General features: G+C 54.4%; 1 protein-coding gene across 2 annotated transcripts; it reads left to right on the plus strand.

Annotated features, from left to right (window-relative positions):
- Positions 1–1723: 1723 nt before the first annotated feature.
- On the plus strand, positions 1724–23516 carry LOC127036594 (uncharacterized). Of its 2 annotated transcripts, none has more exons than XM_050927640.1 (4): positions 1724–2023; positions 20698–20853; positions 21397–21518; positions 22048–23516. In XM_050927640.1, exons 2-4 carry the CDS (start codon positions 20842–20844, stop codon positions 22640–22642), a joined length of 729 nt encoding a protein of 242 aa, XP_050783597.1. In that variant the 5' UTR covers positions 1724–2023; positions 20698–20841; the 3' UTR covers positions 22643–23516. The 2 variants fall into 2 exon arrangements, with proteins under 2 accessions (XP_050783597.1, XP_050783596.1); XM_050927639.1 differs by lacking the exon at positions 1724–2023 and adding an exon at positions 13034–13176.
- The last annotated feature ends 794 nt before the right edge of the window (positions 23517–24310 follow it).

Here is a 24310-nt window from a genome sequence, read left to right on the forward strand (position 1 = left end):
ATGTCCCCATTCAGGACGTTTGCAGGGCTGTCACATGGTCTTCCATTCACCTCACATTATGTGATCGTCTCCTAGACCAGGGAGGACGCCGGGTACGCCAGGCCTGTGCTCCGTCCCAAGAGTTTGTGAACTACTATCTACCTCCAACAGATATAGCTTGGAATCACCTACCGGGGAATACACATGAGCAATCACGTGAAGAAGAAAAGAGAGTTACCTTTTCTGTAAATGATGTTCTTTGAGGTGTGTTGCTCATGTCCATTCCACGTCCCATCTTCTGTTGGAGTTGTCTGGCAAGAAGGAAGTGAGAGTGGGGGGGAGCACACAGCCCCCTCTTATACCACGCCAGGACCCTACTGTGCTAGGTGCTGTACATTGTGCTGGGTGCTGTACATTTATTAGGGTAGCACTGGAAGCCCCTGTCCTGTCTCAGGACCCCTTTGTACTGGGCGCTGTTCAAACCCCGACCAAATCGACAGCCCCTGCCCCAAGCAGCTTCCATTCTATGTGGAACACACAAGCAGAGATGCTACAGACAGACGAATAGCCGGGTGAGAACAAGGAGACAGTGCATAATGGGTGGGGGTCTCAGCACACCCACCACCCTCAGATCTGCTCTGGCCCTGAGCGCCATCAGGCTCGTCTCCACAACACCTCCCCACTCCACAAAGCTCTCTTCTAGCCTCATAGTCTGTGAACCTGCACTAGAAGCCACCAGGCCACTATCTAATTCCCCTGGGCTTCTTCCTACGGTATTTCCCATCGCTGCTGTCTCTGGGTTCCCCAGTCTGTGCTGTCCCTGGTGACTCCTGACACAGCAGGGTCTCGGTGGGTACCTGAGCCTCTGCTTGGGTTACAACGTCTCCATTCTCCACAGCCTTGGGCTTTGGCTGAGCTGGAGCCAACGGAGCGCGTCCTTCCCCTCGGGCGGTCAGCCCCAACTGAGCTGAGCTGCTCCTGTTTAAACCAGTGCACCTGGAGCATCCCAGTAGACTAAAAGGGGAAGTGGCTTCCTCAACCCACAATGTAGGGTTAACTCTGCCCCGTCACACCCTCCTGGTTCCAGCGCCCCTGCTCCTGCGCCGTGAGTGGGGCACCTCACGCTACTGTAATACACCTAATAAAGTACAGTGCCTAGCATCATGGGGCTCTGAAATACAAGTAATAATTGTCTCTTCCCTTATCCTGCTGCTTCCTTCATCTCCTCCTCGACCATTCATTTACACAGCCCCTCCCTCCTACGTCTGCTCTCTCCTCCTGCTACCCCCATCCCCAGGGCAAGATTGAATCAAGAACCCAAACAGTCTGGGAGCTGGTGGCCGTGCCCCTCGCCCCTGCCCTAGTCTCTGGCCTGTGCTGGCGTGCAGCACCCATGAAGGGTCTCAGAGCAAAACTCTAAAGCTACGGGTCACCGAGAGGCATTGTCCATAGTGTCACAGAGCGAGCAGAGGCCCCACAAGGTCCTTGTGCTTTCGCTCCTTTGGCACAACCAATGCTGGCTGTAGGGTCAAACCCTGGTGCCCCCAGGTCTAAAAGCACAATGTTAGTGCATGACCCATGACTTCTTCCGTGCACCATCTGCAACCGCTGATCAGGCCTCCGGAGGGGGCCAGAGAGTCACGCTGCAGAGTTGGGTCACATGTCCAGTTGCACAGAATCTCTCACGTTTTATCCAACTGAGATCAGCATCACAGAGAACTTGAAACCCAAACAGGCACTCAGAGAAGACCTATGGGAGCTCGTCACAGGCTAGCTGGCCCTTCACGGGGACTTGGGCCCAGCCTCACCTGTGACAGATGAGTGGCTCTCCTGACCAATCCTGATCGGCTAGGAACCCGCTGGCCTTGTTTCTCCGGTAGGCTCTGGAGAAGGGGAACCCCCCAGCAGATGGCCCAGAGGAGGGCTGAGTAGGGTGCAGGAGTCCCGCTGGCCTCTTGTGACTGGCCCTGAAAGAAGGGAGAATCTCAGAGTCAGTGGCCTCTGCAGGAGGGTGAGAAAGAACTGACCCTGGAGCCCAAGAAAGGTAGAAGAACTTTTGTGTGTTTCCTTGGGACTATTAACTAAGTTTGCTGCCAGCACCTCACTGGGTGGTGCCAAGAAAGCCTCCTGCCAGGGGCATGGGGGCCAACTCCATTGGTGCTCTGGGGCTGCAGCACCCATGGGGAAAAAATAGTGGGTGATCAGCACCCACCAGCAGCTGCACCGATCAGCTCCTCCCCCTCCCCCGGATCCTCCCCTTTTCTCCAAGCTCCTCCCACCCACTGATCAGCCCCTCCCCTCCCCGGCTCCTCCCCTTTCTCCAAGCTCCTCCCACCCACCGGTCAGCTCCTCCCTCTCCTTCTTGGCACCTCCCACCTGCAGGTCAGCTCCTCCCAGCTCCTCCCACCCACTGATCAGCTCCTCCTCCTCCCTCCTGGCTCCTCCCACTCACCGGTCAGCTCCTCCCCCTCCTCCGCACCTCCCACCTGCGGGTCAGCTCTTCCCCCTTCTTCTCGGCGCCTCCCGCCCGCCGATCAGCTCCTCCCGCTCCTTTCCAGCTCCTCCCTCTCCCTCCCCCCCAGCGCCTCCCGCCCGCCGTGCTCAGATGCTCAGCGGCCTACAGGAGGTGCTGGGGGCATGGGCGGTGGGTGAACCACCGGCTCAGGGAGGCTAGCCCCTCGCCCAGCCCACCGCTTCCTCCTGAGGCTCCACCCCTCCAAACTCAGACTCCCCCGCAGCCGCAAGCCCCCCCCACCCCAGAGCACCAGGTGGGCGGCCCCCAGGAGCAATGGGCATGGGTGTGGTGTGAGGCCCTTCCCCCCGCCCCCCTAGAGCACAGGGCGGCATGCAGCCCCCAGCCCTGGCGCACTGGGCAGGAGGGCAGTGCATGGCCCTCCCCACACTCCCCAGAGCATCGGGTGGTCACGTGGTCCCCAGCCCCAGAGCACAGGGCAGGTGGGCGGGCAGCACGTGGACCCCGCCACCCAGCACCAGAGTGGTGAGCAGCTCACAGTCCCCCCCTTCCTTCCTGCGCTGGGGCGCCGGGCAGTGCGGCCCAATTGCCAAGAGCCCCCCCTTCCCTGCTCTGGGCAGCCCCAGCTACGCCCTGCCCCAGCCGCCCCAGCCCCATCAGGCTTCTCTTCCTGGAACAGGAGCAGCCCGTGAAGAGGCGGGCGGGGACAGAGCAGGAGTGGGAAGAGGCAGGTGGGAGTGGGGCCTAGTGGGAAGGAGTGAAGGGGGCGGGGCCTGGGGTGGAATGGAGGGCAAGTCCCCTCCCCCGGGAAATGACAAATTGGCACCTCTGACACAGGTCACTTGCCGCTTTAAACTAGTGCAAATGGAGAATTCTGTGTAACTTGGTGTCTTTAAACCATGATTTGATGACTTCCGTAACTCAGTGAGAGGTTAGGGGTCTGTTACAGGTGTGGGTGAGTGAGGTTGTGTGGCCTGCGATGTGCAGGAGGTCAGACCTAGATGATGACTGTGACAGGTTAGGTCACAGAAATCCCTTTGTGACTGCCACCTGATGTGCTGGAACTACCTCAAAGCCCGTTTTCCCTGGCAGCTTGGGACTTCAGTATCCTGCCTGGTTGTGCCGGGCACGCTAGCCTGCTGCAAACCCAGACCCAGGTCTGAACCATGCCCCCAAAAGCTGTAGGCTTAACTGAAAACAGTTTAGGAAGTGCTTCTGTCTCTAGCACCCAGATACCCAGTTTCCAATGGGATCCAAACCCCAAATAAATTCATTTTACTCTGTATAAAGTTACACAGGGTAAACTCATAAATTGTTCACCCTCTATAACACTGATAGAGAGAGAGATGAACAGCTGTTTGCTCCCCAAAGTATTAATACATGCTCTGGGTTAATTAATAAGCAAAAAGTGATTTTATTAAATATAAGAAGTAGGATTTAAGTGGTTCCAAGTAATAACAGACAGAACAAAGTAAGTTACCAAGCAAAATAAAACAAAAACACGCAAGTCTAGGCCTAATACAGTAGGAAACTAAATGCAGGTAAATCTCACCCTCAGAGATGTTCTAATAAGCCTTTTTGACAGACTATTCTCCTTTCTAGTCTGGGTCCAGCAATTACTCACACCCCCGTAGTTACTGTCCTTTGTTCCAGTTTCTTTCAAGCATCTCTTTGGGGTAGAGATGTTATATTCTGAGCCAGGTGAAGACAAACTGGAAGGGTATCCAGTGGCTTATATAGACTTTCTCTTGTGGGTAGAAACCCCTCTCTTCTCCTGTGTAAAATCCCCTCAACAAGATGGGGTTTTGCAGTCCCCTGGGCAAGTCACATGTCTATGAATGATTCAGCTTCTTGCAGGCTGACACCATTGTTTACATGTTAGTTTGAAGGTTCCCAGGAAAGTTCAGCTGTGGATTGGCATCTCCCAAAGTCCATTGTTAGCTAAGTGCTCCCAATTACTTGAATAACTCCTTTACATTTTATTGACCAAATCTGTCTTATATGCCTCCTGCAGCAAACACCTTAAATACAAGCACGGAGCCAACTCTCATAACTTCAGATATAAAAATGATACATGCATACAAATAGGATGAATATTTTCAGTAGACTATAACCTTACAGAGATATGTTACATGGTATATCTAGCATAAAACATATTCCAGTTATGTCATATTTACATGCATAAGCATATTTCTATAAAGTATTATGGAGCATTTCTGTAAAGCATTATCACAAGCACCATGGTCCCTTCTGACCTTAAAATCTGAGTCTATGTCAAGGCTAGAGGGTGGGCTGGTCATTTTCCCTAACCGTTTTTAAATGGGGAACCGGCGCCTTGGGGAAAGCAGAGCCCTTGCCGGGAACACAATGGGTTCAGTCCCTTTCTCAACTGGAAGTCTTTTAAAATGATTTTTGAATGGAAACGGGGCCTGGGGGCGTGTTCTGAAGGCGAACGTTGTCCGGGCCGGTTGCCAGCAATGTTCCACTTTGAGATTTAACGGGACTTTTTGAAAAACTCTTTGAAAGGGTCGAAATCAGAAGGAAACATTTTGATTGGCCCAAATGTGGAGCAAGGGGATCAGCCTCCCTCCGGGGTTGTTCCACACAGAATGTCCATGTCAGCCACTGGGCCATGGAGACTAGGGGAGCCAGGTCTGGGTGAGATGTGAAGGGGGTGGGGGGACACACAGAACCCCTGGGGGTTTGGGGAAGGTGGAAAGGGACGACATGGATGCTGGCATGGGAGGAGATGAAGGATTCCTGCTACAGATTGGAATAGGAGACACACAGATTAATGAGGAGAGCCCAGGTTCTGACCTCACCAGATGGGCTCAGAGCCACCTACCCAAGATGCCAGGTACAGAATGTGGCTTCTGCAGGGGCCGGAGCATGGCCAGCAGTTTACAAGCCAGCGAGTTAATGCACTAGGTCCTTTTGCTCAAGCACCCAAAAGCCAGGCTCTGGAGGTTCTGGTTTAGCCCCTGTGGGTGTCACTATGCAAGACTGCCTTTCCCTTCCCAGGGAGCATGCACCTCCCTGGCCATGGGGATCTCCAGCATGCAGGCTGGTGCACTCGGCAGGGAGGAGAAATGGTGCCTGCGGGGCAGGATGCTTAGCTTAGCAGAGGGACCCTCATCCTTGGCCCGATGCAGTCAGTCCCATGAATGAGGTTGTTACAAGGGGACTAGAGAAGCTGGGGCTAAGCCAGCCCTCACCATGGCATGAGCCCTGCCGCAGGGGAATCAGGGAATGTCCAATGAAGAGCAGAACAGGGATGCAATAAGCAGGGAAGCCCAGGGAGATGCAGGGACACTGGGATATCCCGCAGGGAGGAGAAGATGCTATGACAGGACCATCACATCAGGGAGCTGGTAGAGGTAAAACCCTGTGAGCAGAAGGCACCAGGGAGTGGGAAGCCCCTGACTGCATCTGGGACGGGAGGTCAGGGCCCCAGCAAGGGAGAGCTGGGCGGACGGACTGGGAGATCAGACTGGGATGGAAGAAGCAGACGCCAGAGCCAAGCGTGGACTTTTTGTGTCGTGGGAATGGATTGAGCTTGGGATTCTGGGTTGTCATAAGCTGGTCTCGATATTAAACTAGCCCCCGGCTGGGGTATTGTTAACCAGGGAAAGCCTCTGGGGGTTTTAAAGGGCCCAGAAGAGAAGAAAAACGGGGGGAGCCTGCCAAGAGGAGTGCTCAGGTAGTAGCCGTCCTGTTACAAAGACCGTGAGGTGCCGATCCTCAAAGGTACTCAAGTCCCATCGGATTTACAGGGCTCATTCAACGTCGCTGATCAGAAAGCTCGAGAGGGGCCATGAGCATGGTGGATAAGCACCGGAGGAAAATCCCAGGGGCTGATGGGCTCTTGAAGCTAGCAGAGAAAAGCAAAACAAGGACCAATGGCTGGAAGCTGAAACTGGACAAATTCAACTTAGGAAGAATTTTTTACCAGGTGATTGACAATTGGAGCAAACTCCCGAGGGCGATGGTGGAGCCTCTATCTTTAGTCAAACTCAAGGCTGAACTCCGGGGAATTGCCCTGTGCTATACAGGAGGTCAGACTGAATGGGCTGATGGTTCACAGGCGCCAACTTTTGTCGGCACCGGTGGGTGCTTGTGCCTCCCCCTGGCCCTGCCCCAACTCTGCCACTCCCTGCCCATATAGGCTCCCTCCCCCAAATACCTGCCCCAGGCCCGCCTCCTCCCCCAAGCGCACCATCTTCCTTCCAGGTTTGCCGCATGAAATAGCTGTGGTGGGGTGGGGAGCTGCCAGTGGGTGCAGAGCACCCACCAATTTTTCCCAGTGGGTGCTCCAGCCCTGGAGCACCCATGGAGTTGGCACCTATTTGATGGCTCCTTTTAACCTTAAACTCTACAGATCTCCAAGATAAAGCTAGGAAAAACACGCTCCTGCTGTGTGCGCAGATGGGGCTAGGCCCCAGACACTGGATGCTAGTAAATTTACAGGCCTCCTGAGGTCTTAGATGGTGCTACTGACATTGCACCCCGTAGTGCTTTATAGAAATATGCGTATGCGGGTAAATATGACATAACTGGAATATGTGTTATGCTAGATAGGCCATGTAACATATCTCTGTAAAGGTTATGGGCTACTGAATATAGCCATCCCATTTGTATGCATGGATCATTTTTATGGCTCTGTGCTTATATTTAAAGTGTTTACTGTGGGAAGCACATAAGGCAGATTTGGTCAATATCGTGTAAAGGGGTTAGTCAGGTAATTGGGAGCACTTAGCTAACAATGGAGCTTGGAAGATGCCAATCCACAGCTGAGCTTTCCTGGGAACCTTCAAACTAACATGTAAACAATGGCGTCGGCCTGCAAGAAGCTGAATCATTCATAGACATATGACTTGCCCAGGTGACTGCAAAACTCCATCTTGTTGAGGGGATTTTACACAGGAGAAGAGAGGGGTTTCCACCCACAAGAGAAAGTCTATATAAGCCCCTGGAAACCCCTCCAGTTTGTCTTCAGCTGGCTTAGATGATAACCTCTCTACCCCAAAGAGATGCCTGAAAAAAAACAGAACAAAGGACAGTAAGTACAGGGGGTATGAGTGATTGCTGGACCCAGACTAAGAAGGAATCTATTCGGTGAAAGAAGCTGATTGGAACATCTCTGAGGGAGAGATTTACCTGCATTTAGTTTCCTACTGTATTAGGCTTAGACTTGCGTGTTTTTGTTTTATTTTGTTTGGTAACTTACTTTGTTTTCTCTGTTATTACTTGGAACTACTTAAATCCTACTTTTTATATTTAATAAAATCACGTTTTGCTTATTAATTAACCCAGAGCAATTATTAATGCCTCAGGGAGCAAACAGCTGTTCATATCTCTTGATCTGTGTTATAGAGGGCGAACAATTTATGAGTTTACCCTGTATAACTTTATACAGAGTAAAATGAATTTATTTGGGGTTTGGATCCCATTGGGAACTGGGTGCTGGAGACAGAAGCACTTCTTAAGCTGTTTTCAGTTAAGCCTGCAGCTTTTGAGGGCGTGGTTCAGACCTGGGTCTGTGTTTGTAGCTGGCTAGCATGTCTGGCTCAACCAGGCAGGGTACTGAAGTCCCAAGCTGTCAGGGAAAACGGGCTCAGAGGTAGTCTCATGGGGGTTTCTGTGACCCAACCCGTCACAGTGCTTCAAAGTTCTGTGCTGTCCCGGTATTCCTTGGTCTCCGCTGGAATATGGCTCGGTGAAGCACTGTGCTTTGCAGGAAAAGAAAGAATAAACTAAGCAAGACCCAAAGCTGAGTCTCCATGAATGAGATCAGTGTGTGTGTGTGTCCCTGTGCCCGGAGCGATGCCTGCAGAATGACAGCTGGACTCTCCACCCTGCAGGAGGGCTTAGGTTACAGAGGGCATGATCATTTAACAGCTTGGTTTTGTTTTACGAATATCAGGCTTATTGGGTCTTTTCTTCCTTGCTTTTCTTGAAGCCTCCCTTGGAAGAGCTACGGAAGTAGATATTTTCTTAGCCTTTCAGCCAAGGAGCAAGGGCCGGGGGATGTGCAGGTTAGAGCTTTACAAAGAACCTTCAACAAAGACATCTTTTCTCCCTACTGTGGCGCAGGGACTGGAGTTAAATGAGTGTTTAATTGAAAACAATCCAAGCTTTCAAACGGCCTAAAACCAAATCAGATCCTGTCTCTGTTAATCGGCTGCCATTCCCCTGGTCACAAACCATACAGCCTTTCAGGAGAAACAGGGCAGGGAAGAGGTGGCTCTATGGAGTGTGCCCAAGCGACTGACTCATCGACTGCTCTAAAGTAACAAGGAACAGACCCAGAAATAAGCAGGAAATTCTGCATCTCGGCAGCTGGATACTGAAACCTGGGGAGAGGATACCCGTGACTGGCATGTTAAAAATCAGTGGTTCTAACCTATCGAGGAAGGATCAGGAGCACAAAGGGGGAAGGAATGTCAAAAATGGCATTACTTGTTTCTGAGGCACTGGCAACTCAGAAGCAAATGATATTAAATACTTACGGCTCAATGTCCTAAAACTTAACACACAAGACGGCTGCTATTGGGGTTGGCTAGAGATGCCCCCCTCCCTCCACAAACCATTTGATTTTGTTTGTTAGTTTTGACAAATATCCATATTTATTTTAAGCTAGTTTTAGATTTTAATTTTTCGAATGTTCAGAGTTGCAGGAAAATATGCGGGGGAGGGGGAGAATCAGACAATTACTTAATATCAGTGCACGCTAAGATTCAAAAAGTTAACGCTTTAGAAACCATTAAAACACAAGTTGTCGACATCACATGTCAAAATGTACAAAGTACTTATCTTTTAATCAACAACTCATACCTCACTATTCATTCACTAGTCTATTTATAAGCATATAAGCGTGGCCATACTGGGTGGGACCAACAATCCATCTAGCCCAGTGGCCTGTCTTCTGACAGGGGCCTGTACCAGAGCTTCAGGGAGAGAGTACAGAACAGGGTAATTACGGATGGCTCCACCCTGTCTTCCATTCCCAGCTTCTCGCAGTCAGAGGTTTAGGGATGTGTCTATGCCCATAATGGCTAATGGCCATTGCTGGACCTATCCTCCAGGAACTTATCTCGTTCTTTTTTCAACCCAGTTATACTTTTGGCCATCACCACATCCAGTGGCAATGAGTTCCACGGGTTAACTGTGCATGAGTGAAAAAGTACTTCCTCTTATCTGTATTAAACCTGCGGCCTATTAATTTCACTGAGTGTGTCCTGGATTTTGTATTGTGCGAAAGGATAAATAACACTTTTCTATTCACTTTTCCACACCATGATTTTATGGACCTCTATCCTATCCCCCCTTAGTCGTCTCTTTTCTAAGATGAACAGGGCCGGTTCCAGGCACTAGCTCAGCAAGCAAGTGCTTGGCGCGGCCAAGGGGAAGGAGCAGCACGTCGGGGTCTTCGGCAGCAATTTGGCGGCGGGTCCCTTTGTCTTTCTCGGAGGGAAGGACCTGCCGCCGAAGAAGAAAGTGGCACGGTGGAGCTGCTGCCGAAGTGCTGCCAATTGTGGCTTTTCTTTTTTTTTTATTCACTGCTTGGGGCTGCAAAAACCTTGGGGCTAGCCCTGAAGATGAACAGTCCTAATCATTTTTGTCTCTCCTCATATGGAAGCTGTTCCAGACCCTTGTTCATCTTTGTTGCTCTTCTCTGAACCTAGTCCAGGTCCCCTACATCCTTTTTCAGAAGAGGTGATCAGAACTGGACACAATTCAAGGTGTGAGTGTACCATGGATTTACAGAGTGGCATGATAATTTTGATCCCATTCCTAATAGTTCCTGCCTGCGGGGTAGTTGTGGCCATGTCACTCCCAGGATATCAGAGAGACAAGGTTGCTGAGGTCATGTATTTTTATTGTGGAGCTGGGAGCACCTTTCCCAGAGCCGAGGAAGAGCTCCGTGTGGCTCAAAAGCTCGTCTCTCTCACCAGCAGTTGGTCCAGTAAAAGATATTACCTCCCCCATCTTGTCTCTCTAATGGTTCTTACCGTTCTATAGCAAGCTTACTTCAGAAGTCTAGTATCAAAGGGGTAGCCGTGTTAGTCTGGATCTGTAAAAGCAGCAAAGAGTCCTGTGGCACCTTATAGACTAACAGACATTTTGGAGCATGAGCTTTCGTGGGTGAATACCCACTTCGTCAGATGCATGTACTGGAAATTTCCAGGGGCAGGTATATATATACGCCATCAAATGCCAGCAATGCCCCTCTGCTATGTACATCGGCCAAACTGGACAGTCTCTACGGAAAAGGATAAATGGACACAAATCAGATATTAGGAATGGCAATATACAAAAACCTGTAGGAGAACAGTTCAACCTCCCTGGCCACACTACAGCAGACCTTAAGGTGGCAGCAAAAAACTTCAGGACCAGACTTCAAAGAGAAACTGCTGAGCTTTAGTTCATCTGCAAATTTGACACCTTCAGCTCAGGATTAAACAAAGACTGTGAATGGTTTGCCAACTAGAAAAAAAGTTTCTCCTCCCTTGGTTTTCACACCTCAGCTGCTAGAACAGGGCCTCATCCTCCCTAATTGAACTAACCTCATTATCTCTAGCTTGCTTGCATATATATATACCTGTCCCTGGAAATTTCCACTACATGTACCTGACGAAGTGGGTATTCACCCACGAAAGCTCATGCTCCAAAATGTCGGTTAGTCTATAAGGTGCCACAGGACTCTTTGCTCATTTTGGTTACGTTGCCCATCTACATTTTTATTATTGTTGATGGAAATATTTTTTCATCCTCCCCCTCCCGCCCCTCTCCCGGGTTAGTGAAATCTCCATTTACTGACACAAAGCTAATCCTTCAATGCCTCATTATAGATAACTATTTCCTAGTTCCAACCTGGGGCACCTCTCGGTAGTAGATCTTCTCTTGACGCGTCAGGAGGGCTTGATCACAGAACAAAACGTGGATGGTCTCTGAGCTACAAATGAACATGACTTGATCACATGTGTGATGTGCAAACAATACAGGGCCAGTTTCACCAAACTGAAAACAACTAGGTACTGGAAGGAAGAATTTAAAGAGATAAAAGGCCTATGATGCTACCCAAGATTGTGTGGCATGTTGCTAGCAGTTGCCCTTTGTGCGAGGAAGGCTGGTCTGTGCCTGCCGGGAGCCGGTCCCACAGCTCCAATGGCCAGGGGCAGCGCTAGTCCCACTCCCTCAGGCTACACCGGTCTGTTGTCCCTTAGTGGTAGACACACTCCAACCCACAAGCCCAGGGAGGGTCCAGCCCCTTGTTGCAGTACTCATAGATTCGGGGCCCCCCCAAAGAAGCAGGGCACCCCAGCTTACCAGTTCCCCCTCAGCTCACCGTTCCGCCTAACACACTCCACTTGGGTACGTTCACAGCAAAAGCAAGGGAAAGTTTGCTGGACAAAGAGGGGAGACTCAGACAATGGCAAATAGAAATACTGGAAACAAAGGGTTACATTTCAAATCAATACACACATTCTAGAGCAGGGATGGGCAAAATACGGCCCACAGGCCACATCCGATCCTCCAGCTGGTGTAAACCGGCCCTCAAGCTCCTGCTGGGGAGCGGGCCTGGGGCTTGCCCTGCTCCTGCGCTCCAGCCGGAGAGCAGGGCTGGATGCTACTCTGTGAGCGCATGCCGAGGCTCCTGGAAGTAGTGGCAGGTCCTCCCTCCAGCTCCTACACTGCGGGACAGCCAGGGGGCTCTGCGTGCTGCTCCCGCCCCAAGCGCCACCTCTGCAGCTCCCATTGGCCGGGAGCTGCAGGGCAGCACCTGTGGACGGGACAGTGTGCAGAGCTGCCTGGCCACACCTCCGCATAGGAGCCGGAGATGGGACCTCCTGTTGCTTCCAGGAGCTGCTTGAGGTAAGCGCCGCCTGGAGCCTGCACCCCTGACCCCCTCCCACACCCCAACTCCCTGCCCCAGCCTAGAGCCCACTCCCACATCCTGAACTCATTTCTGGCCTCACCCCCAGAGCCCACAACCCCAGCCAGAGCCTTCAACCCCCGCATACCAGAACTCCAATTTTGTGAGCATTCATGGCCCTCGGGCCAAAAAGTTTGCCCACTTCTGTTCTAGAGCCTAATGTACAGCGCCAAGCACAACAGGGTTCTGGCGCGGGGGCTGATTTAAGGAAACGATTCTTAAACTTACTAGGATTAATGACCTGTTGTGTTAGCACGAGGCCCAGAGGGGGAGTTATGCTGAAGGCTGGGAGGTAGCTGAATACTATAGATCTAAGGAGATGACCTGCCCCAGGTCAGATATTTTCCACTCTCTTCCTAAGAGACAAACAGGTAACCACGAACGGGTCCAGCTCACCACAGGATTCTGCAAGACGGGAGTGCTGGGGGCCTTTAGCAATTAGGTTTCCATGCAATGGCTGAGCCGTTAGACCACATTTACATACAGGAACTAAGAAATAAGTGTTGCGAATCATGAATATTAATGCTTGATGCTTAATTAGAGACACCCCAAAGGCCTCATATGGATCGGGCCAGCTAATGACCTTATTATAATCAGGGTTAAAGATCAAATGCGGTTCATGGCCGTGCTTATTACCAGAAGAAAAGGTATAAAACACCACCCCTACTTCCCATTTCTTTGGCTTCATCGGGTCCCCGAGACAGTGTAAACGGAATCAGGACCTCCCTTCTGGTTGGCACCGCTCTGTTCCCCCTCCATCTCTGCTTCCCCCTCGGCTCCGTAAGCTGTAAGTATGTGCAATGCAGGACAGGAAGTATGAGCCATGCCAGAATCTACTTTACTGTGTTTATTCTACCCGTTCTGTGTATTGATCCTTGCCCAGGATATTGTCTGTATTAAATACCGTTTCTGGGTGTGTTTCACCAGCTTCTTAGTTAACTGTAAACAGGGCCGGCTCCAGCTTCCTTCGCTGGTGCCTGGAGCCTGCCCTGACTGTAAGGTATCTGCCTAGGAAAAGAACCTGTTATCTATGATTGGGGCAGGTCACCACCCAATTCGCAACCTGTGTAATCACTGTTCAGGCTGTCAGAGGCAGAGATACGAGAGAGGTCTGCCTAGCCAATGCTGCCTTGAACCCTGGAAACCACTGTGGCTCTGTCTCTGTCCCTTTGCCCCGAGTTGCTGGTGTGTGTGTCTCTGTGTGTGTCTGTGTCTGTGTGTGTCTCTCTCTGCAAAGGCCAGTTCTTCTTCGAGTGATTGCTCATATCCATTCCAGTTAGGTGTGTGCGCCGCGCGTGCACATTCGTCGGAAAACTTTTACCCTAGCAACTCGGTGGGCCGGCAGGTCGCCCCCTAGAGTGGCGCCATCATGGCGCTTGATATATATCCCTGCCGGCCCACCCGCTCCTCAGTTCCTTCTTACCGCCCGTGTCGGTCGTTGGAACAGTGGAGCGCGGCTTAGCTGACCTCCACTTCCCTAGCTACTCGTAGTTCTCGTATATAGTTATGCAGTTATAATTCTTTTATATATATATTTGTATAGTTATACGTTTTTTCTCTGCTAACATAGTTAGTTTGATAATTGTTAGCGGGGTTCAGGAAGTAGCCCCTTCCATGAACCCGGTGCCGGAGCCCATGCACGGCTCACCGGGTTTTAAAATGGGCTCGGCCTGCCAGAAGCCGATGCCAAAGGGAGATCCACACGACTCCTGTTTGAAGTGCCTCAGGGAATCACTTGACAGCTAAGTACCCCATTTGCAAGGCTTTTAAGCCGAGAACAAAAAGGAGCGGGACTTTCACTTACCCCTCCACCTTGGGCGCCGAGCGATGATCAAGTGGCTGGCAGAAGCGCCTCCTCGGCACCGGACCCCGCCGGTACTGCCAAGGCCTTTCGGCACCGGCCGTCGCCGGCACCGAAGTCGACTCGGCACCGCTCCCTTCCTCCGAGGTTGAGAGAGCCTACAATTCCTGCTGGTGCCTGACGGCTCCCCGGCACGCACCGTGGTAGAGCCCCCTGCTCCTGCTGCTTCCGTGCCACCTGCATCGCAGCCAGAGAGCTCGCCTAAGTCGGATGGCCCGACACCGACACCTGCTAAGGCACCGATGACATCGGCACCGTCGATTCCAGTCCCACAGGGCCATTGAATCCGGTGCCTGACAGCTCCCCGGCACGCGCCGTGGTAGAGCTTACTGCTCCTGCTGCTTCCGTGCCAACTGCACCGCAGCCAGAGAGCTCGTCTAAGTCGGATCGCCCGGCACCGACACCTGCTGAGGCACCAACGACGTCGGCACCGTCGATCCCGGTCGCACAAGGGCCGTAGAATCCGGTGCCTGACGGCTCCCCGGCACGCGCCGTGGTTGAGCTACTGCTCCTGCTGCTTCCGTGCCATCGGCACCGCAGCCAGAGAGCTCGTCTAAGTCGGATCGCCTGGCACCAACACCTGCTGCGGCACCGACGACGTCGGCACCGTCGATCCCGGTCCCACAAGGGCCGTAGAATCCGGTGCCTGACGGCTCCCCGGCACGCGCCGTGGTTGAGCTTCTGCTCCTGCTGCTTCCGTGCCAACGGCACCGCAGCCAGAGAGCTCGTCTAAGTCGGATCGCCTGACACCAACACCTGCTGCGGCACCGACGACGTCGGCACCGTCGATCCCGGTCCCACAAGGGCCGTAGAATCCGGTGCCTGACGGCTCCCCGGCACACGCCGTGGTTGAGCTACTGCTCCTGCTGCTTCCGTGCCAACGGCACCGCAGCCAGAGAGCTCGTCTAAGTCGGATCGCCCCGCACCGACACTTGCTGCGACACCGACGACGTCGGCACCGTCGATCCCGGTCCCATAAGGGCCGTAGAATCCGGTGCCTGACGGCTCCCCGGCACGCGCCGTGGTTGAGCTACTGCTCCTGCTGCTTCCGTGCCAACGGCGCCGCAGCCAGCTCGTCTAAGTCGGATTGCCCGGCACTGACACCTCTGAGGCACCGACAACGTCGGCACCGTCGATTCCAGTCCCACAAGGGCCGTGGAATCCGGTGCCTGACGGCTCCCCGGCGCGCGCCGTGGTTGAGCTTATTGCTCCTGCTGCTTCCGTGCCGACGGCACCGCGGCCAGACAGCTCATCTAACTCGGATCGCCCAGCACCGACGCCCACCGAAGCTCTGACGACCTCGGTACCGTCGAACCCGGTCCCACGAGGGCCGTCGAATCCGGTGCCTGACAGCTCCCCAGTATGCACTGTGGTTGAGCCTGCTGTTCCCTCCATGCTGGAGGCATTACCAACGGCGAGGGATCTCATTGCCATGACAGAGTCGATGCTGCCTGACCCCGACACCGCCGGTGCGGGTAATACAGTCTCTTCATGTGATCGTCCTCTGTCAGCACAGCAGAGCGGCACCGTTCATGATCACGGTCCCGCAGACACTCCAGATCCTGTCGGCGCGCCTGACACCACTTGCAGTCCTGGTGCTGTTTTCCTCATCGGTACTAGTCGCACTCGCTGCACCGGTCGGTATCCCATTCGCCGACCCGCTATCGGCACCGTTCCACTCCCGGCACCGCGACAGGTACCTTGACTCCTGTAGCCTCTCCCCGAGCCTCGAGATCTCGGTCGACCTCCAGGCACCATTCTGGTTGCGGGTCTGGATCTCGTTCCAGGTACCGGTACGCATCCCGGTGCCGGTTCCCGGTGCCGAGTTGGGCAAGGTCCGATAGAGTCAGAGACTCTGCCTGTGCCTTCTTTTAGTACCTCCATGGCCATCCGGACACGCATGCGTGTCATCCCACATGCGCAGATCTTATGCTCAGGACCATGGTTCTGATATGATGGCCAGCGGGCGCCAGCCCCGAAACTGGCCAAGAGTTCGCTGCCGTCTTGGAGGACGGGGGAAAAAAGGTACCCAGAGCATCCCTCCAGGCCTCGTTGGATGCAGCAGACTCTGCAGCCAGGACTCTGGCCTTTGGTGTCGCCATGAGGTGCATCTCATGGCTCCAGGTTAAACCTCCGGCCGGAGCTGCAGTATGCCATTCAGGATTTACCCTTTGTGGTAAAGGCCTTTCGCGGCAAAGACAGCCCCAGGCTGCCAAGCCTAATGGACAATAGGGTCCTAATGCGCTCTCTCAGCATGCATATGCCAGCGACCAAACGCAGGCCTTTCTGCCCCCACCCGCCATACTCTGTGCCTAGCCAGAGACAGGACTTTGGCAAACGGCGAGGCCAAGGCGGTCGCAGACGAACGTCAGGACCCCTAAAGAGCCCAGGTCAAGGTCCCTTGCAATTACCACTGGGACCAAAGACGAACCTTCCAAGGTGCGCCTGAGGGCGGTGTACCAGTCACAGACCAGGATCCCAATCCCGCTTTCTCCTGGCGTGGCCCTAGTTAATTTCAGATCGCTGAATCCTGCGCACGGTGGAGCATAGATACCACCTCTAATTTGTTCCAGCCCTGTCCCCGTTCAGGGACCCCTCTCACGAGCAATTCCTCGTACAAGAGGTGCAGACGCCGATGGACGAAAGGGGCAGGGGGTTTTACTCCCGTTATGCGCTAGTCCCCCACTCGAACGCAGGTCTCAGACCTTCCTAGTCCTGCACGGACTCAACCGGTTTAGGATAAGGTTGAAGTTCTGCACGGTATCCCTGGGAACCATTATTCCATCCTTGCCTCCTGGGGGCTACTATGCCGCCCTGGATATGAAGGACGCGTACTTTCGCAACGCCATCTTCCCTCCGCACAGGAGATACCTCCGCTTTCTAGCCAACTGTCAGTACTTCTGGTTTACGGCCATAGTCGCCGCCGACCTTCGCTGATGTCGGATATGCGTTTTTCCATATCTGGACGATTCGCTTATCCGAGGAGACTCTGAGACACAAACCACTCAGCGCGTGGGCATCGTCACGGTCTTATTCACAGGTCAAGGCCTGATGATTACTATAGAGCAATCCACTCTGGTTCCCACGCAGAGGTTGGACTTCCTAGGAGCTATCTTGGTCTCCTACCTAGCCGGAGCCTGCTTATCACAACTGCGGTTTTAGGCGATGGCAACAATCATCTGAGGTCTGCAGGCTTTCCCAACGACCTCGGCTCGTACTTGTCTCAGTCTCCTGGGTCCATGGTTGCCCGCAAGTTGGTAACCAAACATGCCAAGCTCCGCCTCCGTCCTCTCCAAGTCCGACTCACCTCGGCGTACCACCCGGACAGGGAGCCAATGGTCATGGTAGTCACCGTTCCCTCGAGCACCTTAGGCTCCCTAGAGTGGTGGCTAACTCCCTCCCTGGTGTGGGCAGGGAGGCGGTTTCCTCCGCCCCAGCCCTCACTGCCCCTGACGACGGACGCGTCATCTCTCTGCTCAAGTGCTCACGGTCACCTCCGAGCTTAAGGCCTTTGGTCTTCTCGGGAGCTGGCATTCCACATCAATGCCCCAAAAATGAGAGTAGTCCGCCTGGCGTACCAGGGGTTCCAGCGGCAGCTGCGAGGCCGTTGTATCTCAGTGTTTACAGCCAACACAGCGGCCATGTGCTTCATAAGTATCCAGGGAGGGACATGGTCCTCCCCCCCCCCTTTTTGTCAGGAGGCCATCCATTTCCGGGACTTTTGCATGGCCTACTCGATGGAGCTGGTGACGTCCTTTCTCCCAGGCGTTCGGAACGTCTTGGCGCTTTGACTCAGCAGGTCTTTCCTGTCTTACGAGTGATCACTCTGCCCCATGTGAGGCGTTCTGCTGTCCAGAAGGGGAGATATTTCCTCACATAGACCTGTTCGCTCACCGAGAGAGCAGAAAATGCCAGATGTTCTGCTCCTTCCAAGGTCTCTCCTCAGGATCGGTCTTGGACGCATTTCTGATGCCGTGGAAAGGCCAACTCCATTATGCCTTCCCACTGTTCCCACTGGTTCATTAGGTCCTGCTCAAACTCCGCAGGGGCAGAGCGCGCATCATCATGATCACTCCAGAGTGGTCCAGGCAGCACTGATATACCACGTTGCTCGGCCTGTCAATAACAGACCCAATTGCCCTGCCACTCCACACAGACCTCATCACTCAGGGCAACGGCAGGCTTCGTCACTCGGACCTGCAGCCTCTTCGCCTCACGGTGTGGCTGCTGCGTAACTGAGCCGGGGTGACAGGAAGCCTTCCACCTGGTCAACGTACCGGGCCAGGTGGAAGCGTTTCTTCTACAGCTGCAATACACTCGATCCTGCTCCTGCTGAGGTCTCGACCCCCTCTATTTGGTCTACCTCTGGCCTTCAGCGGCAGGTCCTGGCGGTATCATCGCTGAGGATACACTCAGCAGCCATCTCTACCTTCCAGCCAGGCTAAGGTGGACGTTCCGTGTTCTCACGCTCTATGGGTTCGAGATCCCTCAAGGGCTTGGAGAGCTTGCACCCTCGGGTGCGCCGCCAGCCCCAACCTGGGACCTCAACCTAGTTTTAATCAGACTTATGTCTCCCCCAGTCGAGCCGTTCACGACTGGCCCTCATATATACCCGTCTTGGACGACAAACTTTCCTCGTAGCTGTTACATCGGCCAGACGGGTCTCCGAGCTCAGAGCTCTTACGAGGGTTCCGCCGTACACTAGGTTTCACAAAGACAAGGTGCAGTTATGACTGCACCCGGCTTTCCTCCCTAAGGTGGTTTCGGCCTTTCATGTTACCCACAGCTCAACGCAATGGGCACAACCATTGCACTCCTTGGACATCTGTGGAGTGCTCGCATTTATATTGCGCTGCCAGAACCATTTCGTAAGGTGCCCCAGCTCTGTCACGGTAGCGGGCCAAAGAGAGGGCTTGCTTGTTTTCCTCTCAGAGGATCACATCTCGGGTGATGGCAGACTTCCGCACTTGTTATGATTTGGCTCGTATTTCCCCAAGCCACATCATCGTGCAGTTTACCAGGGCTCAGGCTTCATCTGCCGCCTTGCTGGCTCGTGTTCCTACCCACGAGATCTGTCGCGCAGCTCCATTGGTCCTCGGTCCATACCTTTGCTTCGCAGTATGCCCTGGTTCAACAGTCAAGAGATGCTGTAGCCTCTGGCTCAGCAGTTTTCATTCTGCCACATTTCACTCCGACCCCACCGCCTACGTAAGGCTTGGGATTCACCTAACTGGAATGGATATGAGCAATCATTCGAAGAAGAAAAGACGGTTACTTACCTTTGTAACTGTTGTTCTTCGAGATGTGTTGCTCATATCCATTCCACACCCGCCCTCCTTCCCCACTGTCGGAGTAGCCGGCAAGAAGGAACTGAGGAGCGGGTGGGCCGGCAGGGGTATATATCAAGCGCCATGATGGCGCCACTCTAGGGGGCGACCTGCCGGCCCACCGAGTTGCTAGGGTAAAAGTTTTCCGACGAATGTGCACGCGCGGCGCACACACCTAACTGGAATGGATATGAGCAACACATCTCGAAGAACAACAGTTACAAAGGTAAGTAACCGTCTTTTCTTCCCCCCGCCATCTGGCACCTTTCCCCAGGGCCGCCCAGAGGATTCAGTGGGCCTGGGGCAAAGCGGGGGAGCTGCAGTGCTTGTACTCACCCGCCGGCGGTCTGGGCCTTCGTCAGCATTTCGGCGGCAGGGGCCCTTCAGTCGCTCTGCATCTTCGGCAGCACTGAAGGGCCCCTTTGCAGTCAAAATGCCGCCGAAATGCCGCCGAAGACCTGGACCACTGCTGGGCCAGGGCTTGCGGGGCCCCTGTGGGGCCTGGGGCAAATTGCCCCACTTGCCCCCCCTCTGGGTGGCCCTGCCTTTCCCCTCAGTTCTCCAGCTGGGGCCTTTGCCCGGCTTCCCTGCAAAGAGGTGGGAAAATCCTCATCCTCTTGCTTGTTGGTTGCTAGCCCGTTGGTTTCTGCCAGGCCTTTACTGATCCATTGGTTCCACCCCAGACAGCGGCGTCACCTGACACCCCGAGTCTCTCGCTCTGCCCCAAGAACTGTTTATACTCCGTGCAGAGCAATGTAAAGCAAAGAGGGAAACTGAGGCACGCCTACACCTATTACCAAAATTCCCTCTCCAATAGTGCTGGGCCAATTGAATCAGCTGGGGACCAGGGACCACTGATTGCAAGGCAGCAGTTCTGCTTTACACCAGCTGGGGGTCTGGCCCCACATTTCCTTGATGGGGACGTGTATTTATCTGGGTGCTGACTGCAGAGGCCCCATAAAGTTTCCTCATGGCAAGTGGGATGTGCCAGCCCAGGGAAGTAACTTGCCAAGCTTTGATCTGAGCAGTGACTCACCCGCCCTGCACTGCTGTCTGGCTGGGAGCAGGAGGAAGTTCTCAGAGCCCGTGTTCAGCTCGTCACCCTGTTCCCTGCCCCTAGATCCCGGTGTCTCTGGCCAGCAGCCCCCACCCTAGAGCCCCTCCTGGTCTGCCAGGGGCCACACCGAGCAGGACTGGGAGTCGGTTGCACCAGGAGTGAGTGTGAGCATCTGTCAGCAGAGACACGGACCCTTCACCACCCACCATGGAGCCCCAGGTGAGCCCCACCTTTCCCCCACCACCCCTGCCCCATGGAGCCCAGGGGAGTCCTCTCTGCCCCCCACCTACCCCTGCCCCGTGGAGCCCCAGGGGAGTCCCCTCTGCTCCCCACCTACCCCTGCCTCATGGAGCCCCTGGGGAATCCTCCCTCCCCTCACCTCCTCCTGCCCACAGATGACTTCCTTCTGTGCCCCACTGCCCGCTGACCTATGGAGCCCCATGGGCAGGAGTAACGGCAGCCTTTTTGGCGCCCTAGGTGGTGGAAGATCCCACCCCCCCAAAATGGCACCCCCGACAGAGGCGGCGGAAGGTCCTGCCCCCAAAATACCGCAGACGACCATGGCGGCCGGATGTTCGGCTGCTGCGGTCGCTGCCCCCCAAATGTCAGCGTGGTCGCCTAATGGATTGCGCTGGCCCTGCCCACAGGGGGATCCCTTGCCCCCATCCTGTCGGTAGCTCACCAGGGGCTAGGACATGTGAGCTGGGGGCTCTGGGTTGTGCCCATGACTCGGGGGCACTGACACTGTGAGGTCCTGTGCAGGTGCCAGGACGGATGCCCAGGGCTGGACTCCTGCTGCTGCCCCTTCTCCTTTGCTTCGGGCCAGAGACCGCTGGAAGCATCAACCAGGCCGCGCTCAAAAAAATCGTGGATCATGTGAACAAGTGAGTGACCGACCTGGGGTTTGTCTCTGTCCTTCCCTGCCCCTGTACCCAAGTGCAAAGAGCAGCAGAGAATGTCCCTGGTTGGATCCCACTGGCTTGTAGGGATGCCCAGCAAGGTCAGGGGGGCCCCACTGTGCCCAGCTCTGCTCAGACCCTGCCTGAGAGCAGGGGCTGTCGTTGTGCCAGGCACTAGAGACACCTAAACGAGGGCAGAGAGCACTCAAGGCCAGCATGCCAGAGATGTACTGACCCCTGCATTAGATTACTCACAGTCTCGATTCTAGGAGTGATTCTGGAGGTGCAGGGGGTGACAGAGCCCACAGCTGGGAGAGGCGATTCTGGAGGTTCGGGGGGAGGTGGAGCCCACAGCTGGGAGAGATGATTCTGGAGGTTCGGGGGGAGGTGGACTCCAGAGCTGGGATGTTTTTTCAAGGGCCTATTCCCCTTTCTTTTCCTTTTACTTGGCATCTCCTGGCTCAGTCCCAGGAGCCCGGTGCCCCCGACCCCTCTTTGTCCTGCTGTCTTTCAGTAATGGTGGAGTTAACAAGCAATACGCCTTCGCCACTGCACTGCCCCATGGCACCTGCAGCAACCCCCAGGATGTGGCCACCTATCTGCCCATGGCCCAGCTAGCAGCCATGAGAATGAAGATTGGCCCGTTCGGTGCCCTGTACAACCCGTCCAACGGGAGCATCGTGGCAGCTCGGCCAAAGGCAGTGATTACACCGCGTGGGAATTACACGGAGCACAGCGAGTGGCGCCTGCTCTCCGGCCCAAACAGCCTTGTGGCCCAGCTCACGGCCAGGACCTACGGCCAGAACAGCTGCTTGATCTTATTTACCTTCAATTCACCCTGCTCCACCAAGTGTCTGCGCGAGGCCGGGCGCTTCAACATCGTGAACATGACCAGCGCTGCCTTCTTGGCCATCAACAACAACTTCAAGGCCTTCGTGTTTCAGAAGATCTTTGACTATGACATGAAGCCTAAAGTGACCCGCCAGGCCCTGCTGGACGCCTGGCACCGGCTGCGTGACGTGCCTCTGCTGCGCTGCGACAACAACGGCTGCCAGGACTGTGCTCCGGTGGACCCCCAAAACAACCCCTGCCTGGCTGGGAAGAGGTAGATGACGGAGCGGAGCCAGAAACCACGTGCGACTCTTTGTGCCACTGGCCTCCCTCGCTGCCCATGTGCTTCTGGATTGTTGAGTGTAACAGAAACACGTCCCAACCGGGAATCAGGCTGCAATCCAGGACTCCACTCTGACGTGTGCTCCAATCTAGAACCCCAATCCACAGGGGTGCTCCAATCTAGAACCCTTTTCCCGGGCATGTGTTGATCTAGAATGTGATTCCCCAGTATGTGCCAACCTAGAACCCCTGCCAGAGTGTATTCCCATCTAGAACTCCATGCATGGATGTGCTAAAATCTGAAATCTAGAGCCCCATTGCTGGGTGTACTCCAATGCAGTACTCCATTCCCATCTCTGGTTGTGCTCCAGCCTAGAACTCCATCCCTGGGTGTGCTCCAATCTGTGATCTAGAAGCCTGTCCCTCTCCCCAAGTGTGCACCAATCCAGAATTGCCACCCCCACAGTAGGCCTCAAGCTCCGTTCTAAACCTTCGTCCCCCACAGTGCATCAAGCTCCAATCGAGAACATGGTCCCCATCCCTGGGTGGTCTCGGAGCTGCAGTCTAGAATCCACATTCACCCAGTGAACTCCAACTCCGATCTAGAACCCAGCCTCCATCCCTGCACAAGGCCGGAGAGGGGACCGTGGACGGGAGCAGGCCTGACGACTGTATTATGGGGCTGGATCAGAGGGGAGAGTCCCTTACTCAGATATTGGTGGGTGGGAGGATTCCTGGGTATGGACCATAGCCAAGGTAGGACAATGGGGATCTCGGAGCACAGGGCTCCATCAGTGGGGGCTGCTTTGGGGTTGTTCCATTCTGCAGGTGACACTTTTTGCTGATTCTCTGACATACAATTGCTGCCAATAAAGCTTCTGAGCATCTTGGGGCCTCACGTCTCTGGCCACGCGTCCTGGTCTCCCATCTCTGTCTGTGTGTCGGGGGTCTCATGTCGTCCCCTGGGTGGGCTGGGTCCCCAAGGGCAGCCCCTCATCGAGCCTGGGTCCCAGCTGGCAGCCTGCAAGGCAGATTGGGTTTTACTGGGTCCAGAGCCCCTGAGTGTTCCTCTCCTCATCCCTAGAACCCTCATCCCCTGCTCCTTGGGCAGGGATCACCTGAGCAGACAGCCCTGATCCCCCAGGGAGAGGGGGTTGTGACACTCTGTACCCCAAAGAAATACCCTGGCATGGTTTCGGGTAGCTGAGCTCTGTAATGAGAAGGAGACAGGCCATGGGACAGACCCCGGCATAGTCACTGCGCCCCATCCTTACCGCACAGTCCCAGAGATGTGGCCCCTGGGAGAAAACCCAGCCAGAGGAACCTCTCTGAGATCCCAGAGATTCATCGGAGCTACGACTGAAACTACTTGAGGACCTAAATCCAGAGCATCCTCTGTACCCATCTATCTACTTAATGGTCCCCCCCAGCCTGGTTGCCAGGACGCCTGGGTTCTATCTCTGGCTCTGGGATGGGACTGGGGTCTAGTGGTTAGATCTTGGGGGAGAGGGGGCTGGGAGTGAGAGGTGCTGGATGCTGCACAGACACGGTGAGAAAAAGCCTCCAGCCTAAAGCCAACCTGACTCTCTAACCAGACACATGCTGCAGGGAGGATGATTAGCCCCCGTTCATACAAGGGGAAATGGAGACACAGGCAGGTTAAG

The sequence above is a fragment of the Gopherus flavomarginatus genome, chromosome 18 (assembly GCF_025201925.1).
Source record: "Gopherus flavomarginatus isolate rGopFla2 chromosome 18, rGopFla2.mat.asm, whole genome shotgun sequence".
Lineage (NCBI taxonomy): Eukaryota > Metazoa > Chordata > Testudines > Testudinidae > Gopherus > Gopherus flavomarginatus.